The sequence below is a fragment of the Triturus cristatus genome, chromosome 12 (assembly GCF_964204655.1).
Source record: "Triturus cristatus chromosome 12, aTriCri1.1, whole genome shotgun sequence".
NCBI lineage: Eukaryota > Metazoa > Chordata > Amphibia > Caudata > Salamandridae > Triturus > Triturus cristatus.
This window is the reverse complement of record NC_140595.1, coordinates 646581611-646596948: the sequence shown is the minus strand read 5'-3', so window position 1 is coordinate 646596948 and position 15338 is coordinate 646581611. Positions and strand designations below refer to the sequence as shown.

Sequence of the window (15338 nt, the reverse complement as noted above, 5' to 3'; positions counted from 1 at the left end):
AGGGCCAAATATGACCTGGGTGGCCTCCCAGGCCGCAAAAGCCACCTTCCTTTGACATTACAAGCATTATGAGCAAGGGGAGAAATTGAGCCACCGTTTGGCATCACAATTGAAGGGGATGGATGCAACTCCCACATCCAGGCCATTGATAATCAGACAGTGGGCCTTTTCACTCACCCTTGTGAGATACTACAGGAATTTCATGCTTTCGAATCCCAACTGTACAAGTTGGAACTCCCTGCGTATCCCTTGGAGGAGGGCAGATTCCTTAATGCACTGTCTCTTCCGTGTTTGGCAGCAGACCAAGCAGCCTTGTTGGATGCTGCCATCACGGAGGTAGAAGTAGAGTAGGCCATAGACAATCTGACAACAGGAAAGGCCCCTTCTTCTTCTGTGTCGGGTGCTCTAGGAATCAACAGGCATTCTACTGCCAGGTTTTCCACCGGCCAAAATAGTTCTTATCCCAAACCAGGCTGGTATCCCGTGGATTGTGCTATCTATAGGTCTATTTCCCAGCTTAATGTAGATGCCAATATTTTGGTAACAACTTTGGCAAGCAGCCTTGAAAAAATGCATCATTACCCTAGTACACCCCAATCAAGTGGGGTTCATTTCGGGGAAGTTCTTGTCTAATCATTTACGACTCCTATTACATATTAACTGACTGGTGCGAGGCCATGGTGATGAGAAGGTACTCCTCTCTCTATGCTGAAAAGGCATTTCACAGAGTGGAGTGGGTATACCCCCTATGCACCTTAGAGCAGATAAGATTTGGTGAGAAACTTGTTGACTGGATAAGGTGCATGTATAGATCCTTCGAAGTGGTGATTACAACTGGGGGCCTTACAGCACCTCGACTCTCGATGGAAGGGGGCACCAGCATTGTCCCTGCTATTGTTACTGTTGGCCCTTGAATAATTGCCAATAGCTTTTAGACTGGATCAGGAGATTGTTGGGATGCAGACCATATTCTCATAAGGTAGACCCATCCCCATCGATCGGCCGAGAGGGTGGTGGCCCTGATGAATCAATTTCCGATGTTCTCAGGATACCATAATAACTGGGCAAATGCAAGGCCCTCCCCCTTACAATAGCCACTAACCCAGTGTCGCTAGAGTACCTAAAGGACCTACCCTTGAAATGCAAATATATGTACATTTGTGTTGGGGGTTGGGGGGAGGGGGTGGAGAAACCAGTATTGCGTAACTCTAAATGATATGCCACCGTGAAAGGGGGAGGCCTCCGCTTGCCGAATGTGGAATATTACTGGCTAGCTCCCCAACTGGCCTACTCGAACTACATGCTAATGACATTTAGGGAAAGACTGCTATGGACTATCCTGTAGTGGCAGTTTCTGGGGTGAGTGTGGATTTGGTAATATACTATACAGGAGCAAGGGATGGATTCAGGGGAAGGAACCCCATCATACAATTCTCGAAGGTGGCTTGGAAAAAGGCGCATGTATTGGTGAAGGACTCAACTGTGCTGCATGAGGTAGCTATTATATGGTGCAATGCGGCACTTAAGGTGCCTAATATTGAGGTGATGGAGGTGTGGGGGTAGAGGGGTGGAGAAATTTTACATATGTATGGGAATACAGCAGAGTTGCGGATTACGGGCAGCAAGTTAAATCCATTCTTGAGGCCAAACTGTTAGGACCCTTGAAGTTTAAAGCGAAGATGTGGCTGCTTTCTTAAGTGAGGTGTTGGCTTTCAGCGGCACTGGCTGTGGCGAAAATGGAAATTTAGAAATTGTGGAAGACGTTGAAGAAACTGTCCTGTAGTCAATGGCTTGACAATACGTATTGGGTGGCACGATATGTACAGATAATATTCAGACTTAATGACAGCATGCAAAAATTCAAGGAGTTCTGGAGCGTCTTCTGCTCCGCTGAGCTCTGGTCCGGAGGGAGGTACCCTATGGGGAAAGATGAGGTGTTGAAGGCTGCGGAGTTGCTTTGTGTGCTGGTGGAGGAGGGCTTTCAAGGGGAGGGATTTCACTCTGTATTTGCCACCGTCCTAGTGTATCACTATGCAAATACTTTGTGCCGGATTTTTCTGTTGCGAGCAGTATTCTTGACGGTGGTAAGGAGGGGATTTTTTCTGTTTTCTTATACACCAATAAATGTTATCAACAAAAAAAACTTGCACCATCATCTGTGGAGATTGAACACAGCTGCAGTTGATTCCATTTGATCTCTGTCCCAACTTTGTTGATGGTACCTTGGCAGCTACACACCCTTCCACAAAGTTGATGTGCTATGGGAAAACTTTGTGGCTTGGTGCAGCAACTACCATATTGTCCCATTACAGTCCAAATTATTGGGCTTATTGAAATTTCATTTTTCTTTGGCCCAGCAAGGATTTGTACTGGGTTTTGTTAATGACTACTTGCTGGCTCTTTTAGCTTATTTAAGTTGCCAGATCAGCCTTCCCTGTTCAAATCTCAGGTTGTGATGCGGTTTCTTAAAGGTTTATAACATGGTACTGCCAAAGCACTTTGTGATGTCACAGGGGGACTTGAATCTGGTACTCACTTTTTTGATGTGCACTACTTTTAAGTCAATATACAGTTGCCACTGGACCTTTTGACCCTAAAAATAGTCTTTTTGGTTTTGCAATAATGTCATTTTGCTCCATAAGTGAGCTGCAGGCACTTTTGGTCCAGCTACCTTTATACAGTCTTTTATCTGACAAACTGGTTTTGAGGCCTCAAGGTGAATTCCTTCTGGGAGCCATCACACTTTTTTAAGTCGATCAGGCTTCTACCTATCGTGCCTCACCCCATGAAAGAGTAAGAGAGAATCCTTTGTATCAATACCAAGAGAGCCCTCTGTTTCTGCTTTGATCGTACTAGAGACCATTGAGTGGGCGATCAGCTTTTTGTGGGCTTCTCAGGAGCAACTAAAGTCAAGGCTGTGCAGAAAAGAACCCTTTATAGGTGGACAGGCCTCTGCTTCTTAGCTAACACGTAGCATATTTTAATGCAGTCACCTGAATGAGGTCTCACTCCACTCGAGTTAAGGCTGCTACTAAAGCACCTGCCCTGGATAATTGTTGCATGCAAAAAGAACAGAAGATGGACGGAATGCTGAATTAATCAAACATTTACCCCCACCATTCGGGCTGGATTGTTCCCATGAGCGAAAGAGTCAAGACTAATTTGCATATGGCTGGGTCCAAACTGGGGTGGCGTAGTGAGCAAAAGAACAATGGATTTAACCCATATTTCTTGACTGGAGGTGAATGTTTGATTCATTCAGCATTCTGTCTCTCATTTGTTACTGCAGCACTAGATATCTGTTGGGCAGCTTTGTGGGCATCAGTGTATACATACATGAAATATTATTGGCTTGACAGTGGTGTCTGTCATAATCGGCATTGCCTCAAGTCCCTTGTGCAGAACTTTTTGATCTGCACCATTCCAAAGATCAACCAGCTAGGGAGCTACTGCTTTGGTATCTATTAGAATTATCCATCAGCAGAACAAGTTACTTACTTATGTAATGCTGTTTGTGCTGGATACTCGATCTAAACACAGATTACTCACCACCCTTCCACCTCCCCGTTCAGTGGAATGGGTTTTTGCCATTTAAAAAGGCCAAATTTAGAATATCTGCACATTGGTCATACTATTTTGCTAATGGGCTCTGTGTCTTAGGGCGTGGACAAGCTTATGAAACAAAATGACATTATGAGCCTGTATACAGCTCAGTTTGTCACTTCCGTAGCAGCACATAATTGACATGGAGTCGCACACTGCCACGTGTCGGGCATGCAAGATTACTCCTTCGGGTTTTCTGGAGGCAATCTGACACCTAGGAAATACTCACAAGGTGAGGAATCTGCCGGTAGATAGAGTATCCACCCTAAAGAGCGTTAACTAGCTAGTAATTTATTCTTACAGAACACTTACTCCCACTAAGAAGCATGTGGTTCTCCTCACTTCCAGCATCTATGGCTAAAGGCACGGTCAACTTCAGGCATTTTCTTTGGTTTATAATCGGGGCCTATGGAATTATACGGCAGTAGAGGAACAAATTATGTGGCAGAGTTCACTAATCTACTTCAGCTTCTTTTGTACTAGTATTACTACATCATTTTGTAATTTTTTTCACGTTAACTCTGTCTGGTTATTCTTTTTGTTAAAATCGGTAGATCCATAATTTTACAGAAAACGCCATGGCTGAAGTTGCATAATTTCAGTGGTCTTGTTTAGAATATACACAAGGCAAATATTTAAAATGTAATAGCCTATGTTGATAATGAATGGATATTTTTGGCGCTTGGTCAAAACAGTATTTTAACCATTTCCCCTCTATTTCACATTTCCCCTCTATTTCAGTATGCGTGTCTTCCTCTGTGTCCTCTTGTTTTTAGGTCTTGCCTGACCCAGCGCATGCGCTGGTCTTGCAAGACATTTTGTGAGGGCTCCAAAAAGTGCTACCAGGCCAGCCTAGAGCTACAGTGCCTGTGCGCGGGCGCGCGCGCGTTGCGCTTTACCGCGATTACTTTCACTTTCGGGGCCGACCGGCCGCTTTGATGTTCTCCATGAGGCTTCAATAGATTGCAGCAGTTAAAACAAGCATTGGCATAGCCAATAGGTCTTGCTTTTGGGACCTTATAAGTGTTTAGTTATGCAACTGTTGCATGGCTAAACACTTATAAGGTCCCAAAGGCGAGACCTATTGGCTATGCCAATGCTTGTTTATTGTGGCATCTTTGCTAAGACTGTTTGTAGTCTGTACTTTCTTACCACATAGCAGCCTGAGTCTTTGGATCTTCTCATTTGACTCGGGCATCAATTTAAGTCTGGCGAAATTCAAACTACACCACATTGCATAATTGCACCGCGACAATGCAAACAACCAGAAGGCAAGTGTCTGTTGCTCGTTGCAATTGTGTGTGGTTTTTTTTTTTACTACTCTCTTAGAACAAAATGTGTCCTTATGTGAAATAGTGAAGCAAGGATGCATTTTTGCACTAAAATATAATGCTAATTAAAGGATTTGCCTTTAAGGTCCTATCTTGCTTTGTGGCAATTAGCTATTGCATTTCAACAATAGATATACGTATTTGTCATGGCACCAATTAATTTTTAGACTCAGAATCAAGAAAGCTGAAATGTTTGATACATGAGAGGAACACCCGTATGCACATATGTTTGAGAGTATTCACAAACATTGTCCATTGGCACTCAAACACTTTTTTAAAGTGACTTCTGAAAAATGTTTGGGTTAGCTACATTTCTTCTGTAGGGTGTAATTGCAGATTTACACACAGATAAACAAGTTTCCTGTTTTCATCATAAATAAGTTAAATGTGGACAAGCCTTTTTCTGCCTTATTGAGTCTAGAGAATTATATGCATAGCGGTCGATCTTCTTGACTAAGGAGTATTCTCAGGGATTTTGTTGTGTACCCATAAAAGTCAGAAACCTGTTCCTACTTTGTGTAGGAAAACCTACATTCTGAAAGAGACTATGTATAGATAGATTTCTTACCTTAGAAATACCCCCAGGCGTCAGACTGGATCCGTAGAATCTTTTCTTAGCATTACCCCTGCGCGTCCGTCTGTGCCGTCGTGTCCACCGGGATGACGGCGCGGTCTCTACATAGACGCTGCCCCTGCTCACTGACGTCAGTTCTTTCTTTTTCCACGCCACCCTGGCGCAGATCTGGAGAGAGCTTGCCCCTTAGTCATTTTTTGACTAAACTTTTTCGACTTTTGTCAACATGTTTATATGATTCTTCGACTCCTGATGTGTGAGGGATGTCCCATCCTCAGACCGGCTTCAAGCCTTGTGACTCCTGTCACAAACTGCTGTCCGTGACGGATCCGCATCTCGTGTGCCTTTGGTGCCTAGAGAGCAATCACGACTGGAAGTCATGCTCCGACTGTCAGGCCATGAACCCGAAGTCTTTGCGGGAGCGGTCCCGAATGCTTTTGGAGACCTGGCAGTTGGCTCTGCGTCGCTCCCGGTCTTGCTTAAGAGGAAGGTCTCGGGACCGGTCGCGGAGCCATCACACCTCGTCCAAGTCTTACTCGTCGGGTAAGTCGAAGCATAATAAGAAGGCGAAGAAGCACCGTCGCTCTTCTGGTTCCTCTGTCAGTCGGCTGACGCGAAGTGGGACCCGTAGCTTCGTCGTTCTAAGGTGCCATCTGCGGCACCTGATTCAGGGACGACTCCACGCCTCCCGTTTCCAGGAGCCAGAGCGCCCCCTGCCCAGCTTTGTACGTTCCAGGAAGCCCTCCACCGTGTGTTTGGGCAGCCCGACTCCGCTGGCGTGCCTTCGGGCCCCACAGAGCTGCTTTGGGGCCCTGGGCCTTTGATGCCAGCAGCTCCAGCCCTGGAGGGCTCTCGTGGATCCAGGCCTGGATCCAGATCGACCACGGTCAACCTTACTCTGCCTTCCCGGGGGCTGACCCCGGAGCCGGACATGCCCCCTGCCAATGCCGTCCCCATCCTCATCCCTGAGATGAATCTGGAGCCACACCGACTTCGGGCAATGTTGAATCCGACGCCTGAGAGTACTTTTGTTCCCTTGTTCATCCTAGGTGTTCCATATTGCCCTGAGGGTGGTGATGAGGACTGGGAGGGGTCGCTGGACCCTTTGGCAGACCAGCTGGAAGAACAGGACTGAAGAGAGGAATTGGGTGACACCAGTGTTCTGGATACCTCCCCAGACCTTGGCATGCTTTCTCCCCCTACTGTGACAATGGAGGAGGGAGCTTCTTATGCAGTGGCAGTGCATATGGCAATTGCAGCCTTGGGCCTGGAGCTCCCTACAGTGACAGTCAGGACTAATTTCCTGGTGGAGGCGCTTCAGCCGGCAGCAACTTCCTCTGAACCCCTCTTGCCATTTAATGAATCCCTCACGGATGTCTTTCTGGGCACTTGGTCCAAGCCCAGCGGCTCCTGTCGAACGGATGATTGCCCACCGCCCGGCCCCAGGCAATCCCATTTTCCCCACCCAACACCCTTCCCCGAGAGCTTGGTGGTCCAAGCCTCTTCATCCAAGGGCGCATTCCCTTCCGCACTCTTGTACAGGGAATCCAAGAAGCTGGATCACCTTGGGAAGCACATGTTCTCTTCCTCCAGCTTAGCACTGCGGTCTGTGAATACTGCGTGCCTCTTGGACCAATATTACCATACCATCTGGGATAGGGATGCGCAGGTGCTGCCTCAGTGCCCGGAGGAGTCCCGGGCCGTACTCTCTCAAGCAGTGGCAGATGGGAGAGATGCAGCAAAATTCACAATCCGCTGTGGACTGGATATCGCCCACTCACTGAGCAGAACGATTGCCACGTCAGCAGCCCTTCGGCGCTAAGCCTGGTTGAGGCCATCTGGTTTTTCAGGGGATGTTCGGTCAATTCTGCTGGACATGCCCTTCGATGGCTATCGCCTTTTTGGTGACCAGGCAGACTTGGCGCTAGAATGCTTTAAGGATTCTCGGGCTATGGCCAGGTCCTTGGGCCTCACTGCATCCTCCCGTCCTCCACAGTCTGCCTTTCGCCCTTTACGTGGCTACGGAAGGGGCGCCTCATCAAGTCCGACCCAGTCCAGCCGCCGGGCTGCGCAAGCTACTCCGCCCCTGCATGGCCACGGACTTGGGAGCCAGCGATGCGGGTGTGCGAAACTACGGCGTGCCAGTCCCCCCCCCCCCCCCCACCCTCCCATCAACGGCCAATGGGTGGCAGGATTCCCCATCACCTCCCCGACTGGCAATCCATCACGTCAGGCAGGTGGGTTTTGCAGATAGTCCAAAGGGGCTACTCCCTCCCCTTCAAGACTACCCCTCCCTCCATGCCACCCTCTTTAGATCGCATGTCGAAGGATCATTTGGCACTTCTCAGCCAGAAAGTCTTAGCTCTTTTGGCCAAGGGACCTGTCGACAGGGTTCCTCTGCCAGAAGTAGGTTGTGGTTGCTATTCCCGCTACTTTCTGGTTCCCAAGAAGGTCAAAGGGCTGCGTCCTATCTTAGACCTCAGGGCTCTCAACCGCTTCCTACGGTTGGAAAAGTTCAAAATGCTAACCTTGGCTCAGGTCCTATCTGCCCTCAACCCTGCCCTCAACCCTGGAGACTGGAAGGTGGTGCTGGGCTTGCAGGATGCTTATTTCCACATCCCCGTAACGCCAGCCCACAGACGTTACCTACGGTTCACCGTAGGCCTCGAGCATTTTCAGTTCACTGTGCTCCCCGTTATCCTTACCAGTCCCTCTAGTGCAGTGGTCTTCAAACTTTTTACTTCCGCGCCCCCCTCCCCAAGTGTTGAAAAAAAACTCGCCGCCCCGTCAAGTTTTTTCACAATTACGCTATTAAACTTGCAATGTTTAAATATGTCTAGACTTATTTAAACACTGCAGCTAAGTTCTGCCACTGTTTAGAAATGCAAACAATACATGTTTTCCAAACATACTATTCTGGTGAGGCAGGCCTTACTAATTTGTAAAAGTATCCACAGTGTGATTATTTAAAATGGGGGTTTTGGAGAAAACTTGGAGTACTTTCCCTTTTGACACCTTCTCACAGCCAGGATTTAAATGACAAAGGATGGTACTGATGGCCCATTACAGACGTGCTTCCTGACGCTCATTTTTTTCGGCTGAAAACAAAGCATAATGTTTCTTCTGGCCAGTGCCTGGTGCCCCCCCCCCTGGGATCACATGAGGCCCCCCTAGGGGGGCGCGCCCCCCATTTTGAAGACCTCTGCTCTAGTGGGTGTTCACGAAAGTGATGGCGGTGGTCGCAGCTCATGTGTGCAGACTAGGGTCCCTATCTCGTCGACTGGCTGTTGAAGACAGGCTCGTCTCATGCTGTTGTCTCCCACCTCCAGACTACGGTTGGGGTTCACAATCAACATGCCGAAGTCACACCTGCCTCCCACTCAGACGCTCCCTTTAATCAGAGCTGTTGTGGACACACAGCAGTTTCGGGCCTATCCTCCTGAGCAGCGAGTCTGGGATATTCTGGCTATGATACCGATGTTTCTGCCTTTATCCCAGATTTCGGTGAGAATGACCGTGAGGCTGCTGGGCCTCATGGCCTCTTACATCCTGCTGGTGGATCATGCCAGATGGCAAATGGGGGCTCTGCAGTGGGACCTGAAATTCCAATGGGTGCAGCATCAGGGCAATCTTTCCTACTGCATTCAGATCTCGGTGGGGACTGCGCAACAACTGCATTGGTGGCTAACGAACCAAGCGTGGGTACAAGGCAGATTCCTCTCCCTTCCCCAACCAGACCTCACAATGGTGGCAGATGCATTACTCCTAGGATGAGGCGGCCATCGGGGAAAGGTGGAGATCAAAGGCTTCTCGTCTCCGCGGGGTCCAGGCTCCATATCAACCTGCTGGAGCTCTGGGCGATTCGCCTGGCACTGAAGGCATTCCTTCCCACTCTCAATGGGAAAGTGGTACAGGTGTTAACAGACAACACCACTGCCATGTGGTACTGCAACAAACTAGGTGGGGTGGGGTCAAGGACCCTATGTCAAGAGGCACTTCGTCTTTGGACATGGCTGGAACATCAGTATATGACCCTGGTGGTTCAACACCTAGCAGGTTTTTTGAACGCCAGGGCGGACGAACTTGCCCGCCGGTGCCTGGTGAATCACGAATGACGTCTTCAGTCTGAGGCGGTGCAAGGTCTCTTTCAGCGGTGGGGAGAGCCTTTGTTAGATCTGTTCGCCACCAGAGAGAACACGCAATGTCAGCAATTCTGCGCATTGGAATTTCCAAGGTGGTTCTCACTCTTTGACGTTTTTCGGCATGAGTTGAACTGCGGCCTCCTGTAAGCCTTTCCACCTGTACCACTTCTGCCCAGAGTGGTGAAGATCAAGCGCAACCGGGCCCAAGTCATTCTTGTGGCTCCGAACTGGGCATAAAGAGTCTGGTACCCATAGCTCCTGAGCTTGGCCATCGATCCTCCAGTCAGACTGCCTCTTCGGCAGGATATTCTATCGCAGCAGAAGGGGAGGGTTCTTCCCCTGGACCTGTCCAGCCTCCACCTCCTTGTGTGGAGGTTGAGCGGCGACAGTTGACAGCTTTTCACCTTCCTTCCGAAGTCTGTAACGTCATCTTGGCAGCCAGGTGTCCCTCCACTAAGACTGTATACGCCAGTCGATGGAACAAGTTTGTGGCATGGTGCACAGCAAAGGCTGTGGATTCCCTTTCTGCCCCTCTTCCAGAGGTCCTGTTGTATATACTTTCTTTGGCCTATCAGGGCTCTGCCCTGGGCACTCTTAAGTGCCATCTTTTGGCCATCTCTGCCTTCCTGATCAGCCATCTTTATCCAAGTCTCCTATTGTACAGAGATTCTTTAAGGGCATCATCTCTTTCCTCCTTCTCCTTTCGTAATACCCCAATGGGATTTGAATCTGGTCTTAAACTACCTTATGTGTGCTCCCTTCAACCCTTTTAACAACCGTCCTCTCGGGCTCCTCACTCTGAAAACAGCTTTCCTTGTTGCCATCACCTCTGCTCGCAGAATGAGTGAGCTCCAAGCCCTTTCTTCTAACCCCCTATTCTTCTCTGTGCATCCGGACAAAGTGGTGCTTAGAACAAGGCCTTCAATACTTTCCAAAGTGGTAACGCCCTTTCACATTGGTCAAACCATTACATTGCCCACTTTTTTCCCACCTACGCAACCTTCCAAAGAGGAGGAGAGACTCCACTGTCTGGACCCCAAGCGTGCGCTATCTTTCTATCTTGATCCCACAAAAGATTTCTAGGTGTAAGATCAACTCTTTGCTGACTATGTGGGTGTCAAGAAAGGTCGGGCTGTTTAAAAGCAGCCCATCTCTAGATGGGTTGTCCTTTGTAAAATAAAATCTGCTACGCTTTGGTGAAAAAGGATCCTCCAGTGGGGCTCCATACTCGTTCTACAAGAGCCACGGCGGCCACCACTGCTCTTGCTTTTGGAGTTCCACTCCCTTCCATCTGTCAGGCAGCCATATGGGCATCCTTGCACATGTTCACCAGGCATTACTGCCTGTACAGTCAAGTCCGGAGAGATGGCTATTTTGCCCGTTCTGTCCTCCAGGACTTTCTGGTATGAACTCAGTTCGAAGACGCTCCAGCGTTGGTATTGCTGGGGTATCTATTCTAAGGTAAGGAATCTATAACTAACAGTCTTTTTCAGATGAACAAGTTACTTACCTTCGGTTACGATGTATCTGTAAGAGACATATGTTAGTTATAGATTCCCTACCGCCCCACCCATCCTTCCTGCTCTGCGAACTGACTTCTAGGGATATATACTCCCTTGCAGGGCCCTAGTTAAGCGCATCAGTGGGCAGTGTCTTGCATGGCTCGTCTCTTCTGGCATGGAAAGCCGAGTCAGAACTGACGTCTGCACGCACGGGCTGCGTCTATGTAGACTCTGCGACATCATTCTGGGGGACACGATGCCAATGACTGATGCGGAGTCGACCGAGAACACCTACCGAGGCGCAGGGCTACTGCTAAGAAAAAATTCTCCTGATCCAGTCGGATGCCTGGGGGAATTCTAAGGTAAGGAATCTATAACTAACATATCTCTTACAGATACATCGTTACAGTAGGTAAGTAATTTGATCATTAATATATTTCTGACTCTTTTTAAGAGTTTTGAGATAAGTGTGTAATGCAGGATCCCTCCCAGCACATCCATGACTGAGGCCTAAGTTACCCTGTCCCTCCACATCAATACCTGGTGGTGTGCTTCCATTGGCTGTTTTTTTCAAAGTAAATTGATTATATTTGGATTATTGTTTGCAATTCTTTAATGTCTCCTTGCTTTTCTTTTATGCTTCAGAACCAGTGTGGAAAATCATGCAGTCGTCTGGCCACAGGTTCCGAGATGTTGAGCACCATCCCCTTCTTCCAGAAAATGACAATTATGATTCATCACCGCTGGAAGCGGATATGACGGAGAGGGTTTGGTTTATTCGAGACGGATGTGGCATGGTCTGTGCCGTAATGACTTGGATGCTGGTTCTATATGCAGACTTTGTTGTAACTGTTGTCATGTTGCTGCCATCCAAAGACTTTTGGTACTCGGTTATCAATGGGGTTATTTTTAACTGTTTGGGAGTTCTGGCCCTGGCATCACATATGAGGACTATGCTAACTGACCCAGTAAGTGCAAATTCATTGTTTTTGCATGCTTTTATCAAACATGAATTAGGAAACAATTGTCATATATTTAGGAGTGTTAAATGCATTGTCACAGACACTGATAGTGTTGTGATCAAGAAATATTACAGATTACCTGCAATTTCTCATTGTAGTTAAACGTTGAATGTAGTTCCCTTCTTGCAAAAAACCTCAACATGTCTTGGTGGATCTGTGGTCCCCATTCCTTCGAGTGTTCACAGGTGTCACCACTGATTGGGGGATGTGAGGATACCTAGCCTTCTGCCACTGAGCACCATAAGGCAACAAATCCCTTCCTCCACTAATGTAAATGCACCTCAAAATGAGTGCTGTAGCGTCTGTGGGATATGACAAGCTTGCACCCTTGACCACAACACTCTAGTGGATCGATCACTGTACCCTCCTCCTAACTATCTTTGTCTTCTCTAAGAATGTTATCTGCAGCTCTTGTGAAGAAGAGCATCCAACTGGGGATAGAGCAGCAGCTCCAAGGCCTACTTACTTGCAGAAAGGTGTGAGAGGCTAATCAGGTAGCCCTTGATGGCACCCATCCCCTCTATTCACTGATTACCAGATGCTTCACTTGGCATTTTTGCCATCCTTTAGCTGTCCTTTCTACTCCCTGGTTGAAGTTAGTCTTCTATTGGTGTTAGATGTCATCCTTGTTCGTTAAACACGCGCTGTTTTTAGTATTCCCTTTTCTCTGGCCTCATTTACAGGGGGGGTTAAATGTCTCATTGATACCTTTGATGGAAATAAATATTGACAACTCTATACTGCTCTTTATAATTCACTTTACATATTCCCTGATCCTAACGTTTCTTTTGTTTTGCAGTATTCTGTCAGTTTACATTCTGTTTTGCACTTTACATGATATTTGACATTTTGTTTGACTTATTTGAAGAGTATTACTGGGCAAACCTCTACATCTTCCTTTGGCTTGATTACTTTGTTATAAGCAAATGGTGATAAATGCGATACTAGGTCACGAAGCTCATTAAATAAATAGTTTCCCTATATGTACAAATGTTTAAAGAAGTTGACACCTGTCTCAGATAACAGTGAGTATTTGAGATATATCACAAAATGTAATTTAATTTGTCCATAAAGGCGATCGCATAGATTGGACATTGATCTTCAGATTGTGGTTGATACACCATTGATGTTTAGTATGATATGAGTAGTTGATAGAATCTGATTTTCATATGGAAACGTTGGCATAAGATATGTCTTGAGTAAAACAGTAAACCGAAGCCTGCTCAGATTTTCGTTTTCAATGTTTACAGGTATTTTCTTTTTTCACGACTTTGACAATGCCAAAGAGTAAAGGACCCTCCTCCCCTTTCAGTTTGACATAAGCAAAACGTTCTTAAGAGGAGCAAATAATACATGATGTACCATAATATGAGGTTCATGCTAGTAATATTTTGGGGGTAAATTGTCTTTAATATAGCACTTTGTTTTGGTGGTCAACCTGTTTCTAGATGAGTCTGAATTTGACAGAGCAGAAAGTTTAAGTATTTTGTCTATCACACAGTTTTTATTAATTGGGAAACCAGAATTAGAACATGGGTCAGATTACATAAACTTTTCATTGGCAAAAATGAAACCAACTGATCTTGTAGCATAAAACAGTAAATTCATTTTTGTTTTCAGACTTTGCTTTTATCTTTCACATCTTAGATGTGGAGAAAATGATTAATTTCCATTTCTTTCCATGCAAACATAGTAAAACTGGTCGAATGAACTGTGTTCAATTTTTTAGTTGACTGCAAAAATTTGAAAAGAATATGGAATTGAACAAACCCTTTCTGCAACTTCTTATATTAGCATACCCATTAAAAGTGGTGTAAATAACAGTTTGCTCCATTTTTGCACTAGAGCTGATTTTATGTAGTTTTGACAGAGATCTTCTGGTTAGAGGTTACAAAGTACTGAACCTAGCCATTACACCACGTCTATTAATTATTTGTTCATTCCATTTCCTTCAGTGTCATTAATTCCTTTTTGTTCATGTTCTCTCTGCCTTTCTTTCTTCGTTCTTCTCGCTTTTTCTTTTTGTCTTTTGGATTGGTTAGAGTTCTACTTGTCCTGTTGCAATAGTGTCATTTTGTAGGTTTCTCCTTTATGTGGTTGCAGTGATGACTACTTCCTCAAGATGGTGGCAATTCCACATCAATGGACCCTGAGATAGGACTTGCTCCTCATCCATTGACACTGAAATAGGACTTGCTGTACATTACCATACGCAATAAAAAAGGACTTGGTGTGCCTAAAGTATTTGCTTAAAATAAAAGGACTCCACACATCATTGTCTCTGGAGTGGCCATCTTTAGAGGGAACTTGGATCAATTTTTTCCACCTCTTTCAAGTTTCAAGTCTCAATTCATCACTGTTAACATGGAACCTAATATCCCAAGCTCTAGTGATAGTGAGACGACATAATTCATGTAAAATAGTCTACCACTCCAATCTATCTAAGAGCTCAACCAAACGTTTCAAGCACAATCTTCTAAAATGAAGCTATGAAACTCTCATACCCGACTCCTATCATTTTACTAATAAAGGATCGGTGGTTACAGATTTACTCTTCTTCACCAATAGAAGAGAACAACGGAGGAAAGCTATTGCTGCAGCACTCCAGATTATTACTTCAAGGAGAAAACCACATGGGCTTCGTATCTCCACAGCACCTTCAACTGATTTCAATGCCGAGGTAACCATCACCCTATACAACAATGGAAACATTCCCAATCGATTCATTGCAATCGAAAAAGCTTTGACCTAATTTTCTAGAAGATCAAAAGCACATAGCTTAACAATGCATTAATCTCCTCTCAAAGTCATGGTCCTTCCCACTACTAGGGGGTTGAAACACTGGTGTCTTCCCCTCCCTCCTGCATCATATCTCCGTGGCTGCCTGCTGTCCCCACAGGTCTTGGCAACTCAGGAACCTACGCTCAATGACCCAGATCACCCTCTCATATTGATGATCCCTCCTTTTCTACCACTCCCCACTTATTGAGGCAATATTGGTCTGTAGATCACAGCAGACCAAGAAATGATGACTGCCTGAGATTAATCAATGGCTTGAACACTGTAAATACACAGGCAGATTGTCACTTGTTTTTCTATTTTACCGCTGTTGTATGACTTGATGCCCATATTTACAGGTCTCTGATACCTGTTAGGGTCATGTT

General features: G+C 46.2%; 1 protein-coding gene across 2 annotated transcripts in view; it reads left to right on the top strand.

Moving 5' to 3' along the window:
• The window catches only part of ZDHHC7 (zDHHC palmitoyltransferase 7), a 335738-nt gene that overhangs the window by 171658 nt on the left and 148742 nt on the right, over positions 1–15338 (top strand). For both annotated transcript variants that reach the window (XM_085637984.1, XM_085637985.1), the window contains one exon: positions 11798–12120. In XM_085637984.1, coding sequence (XP_085494110.1) covers positions 11815–12120 — 306 coding nt within the window. In that variant the 5' untranslated portion in view covers positions 11798–11814. The remainder of the gene's footprint in view (positions 1–11797; positions 12121–15338) is intronic.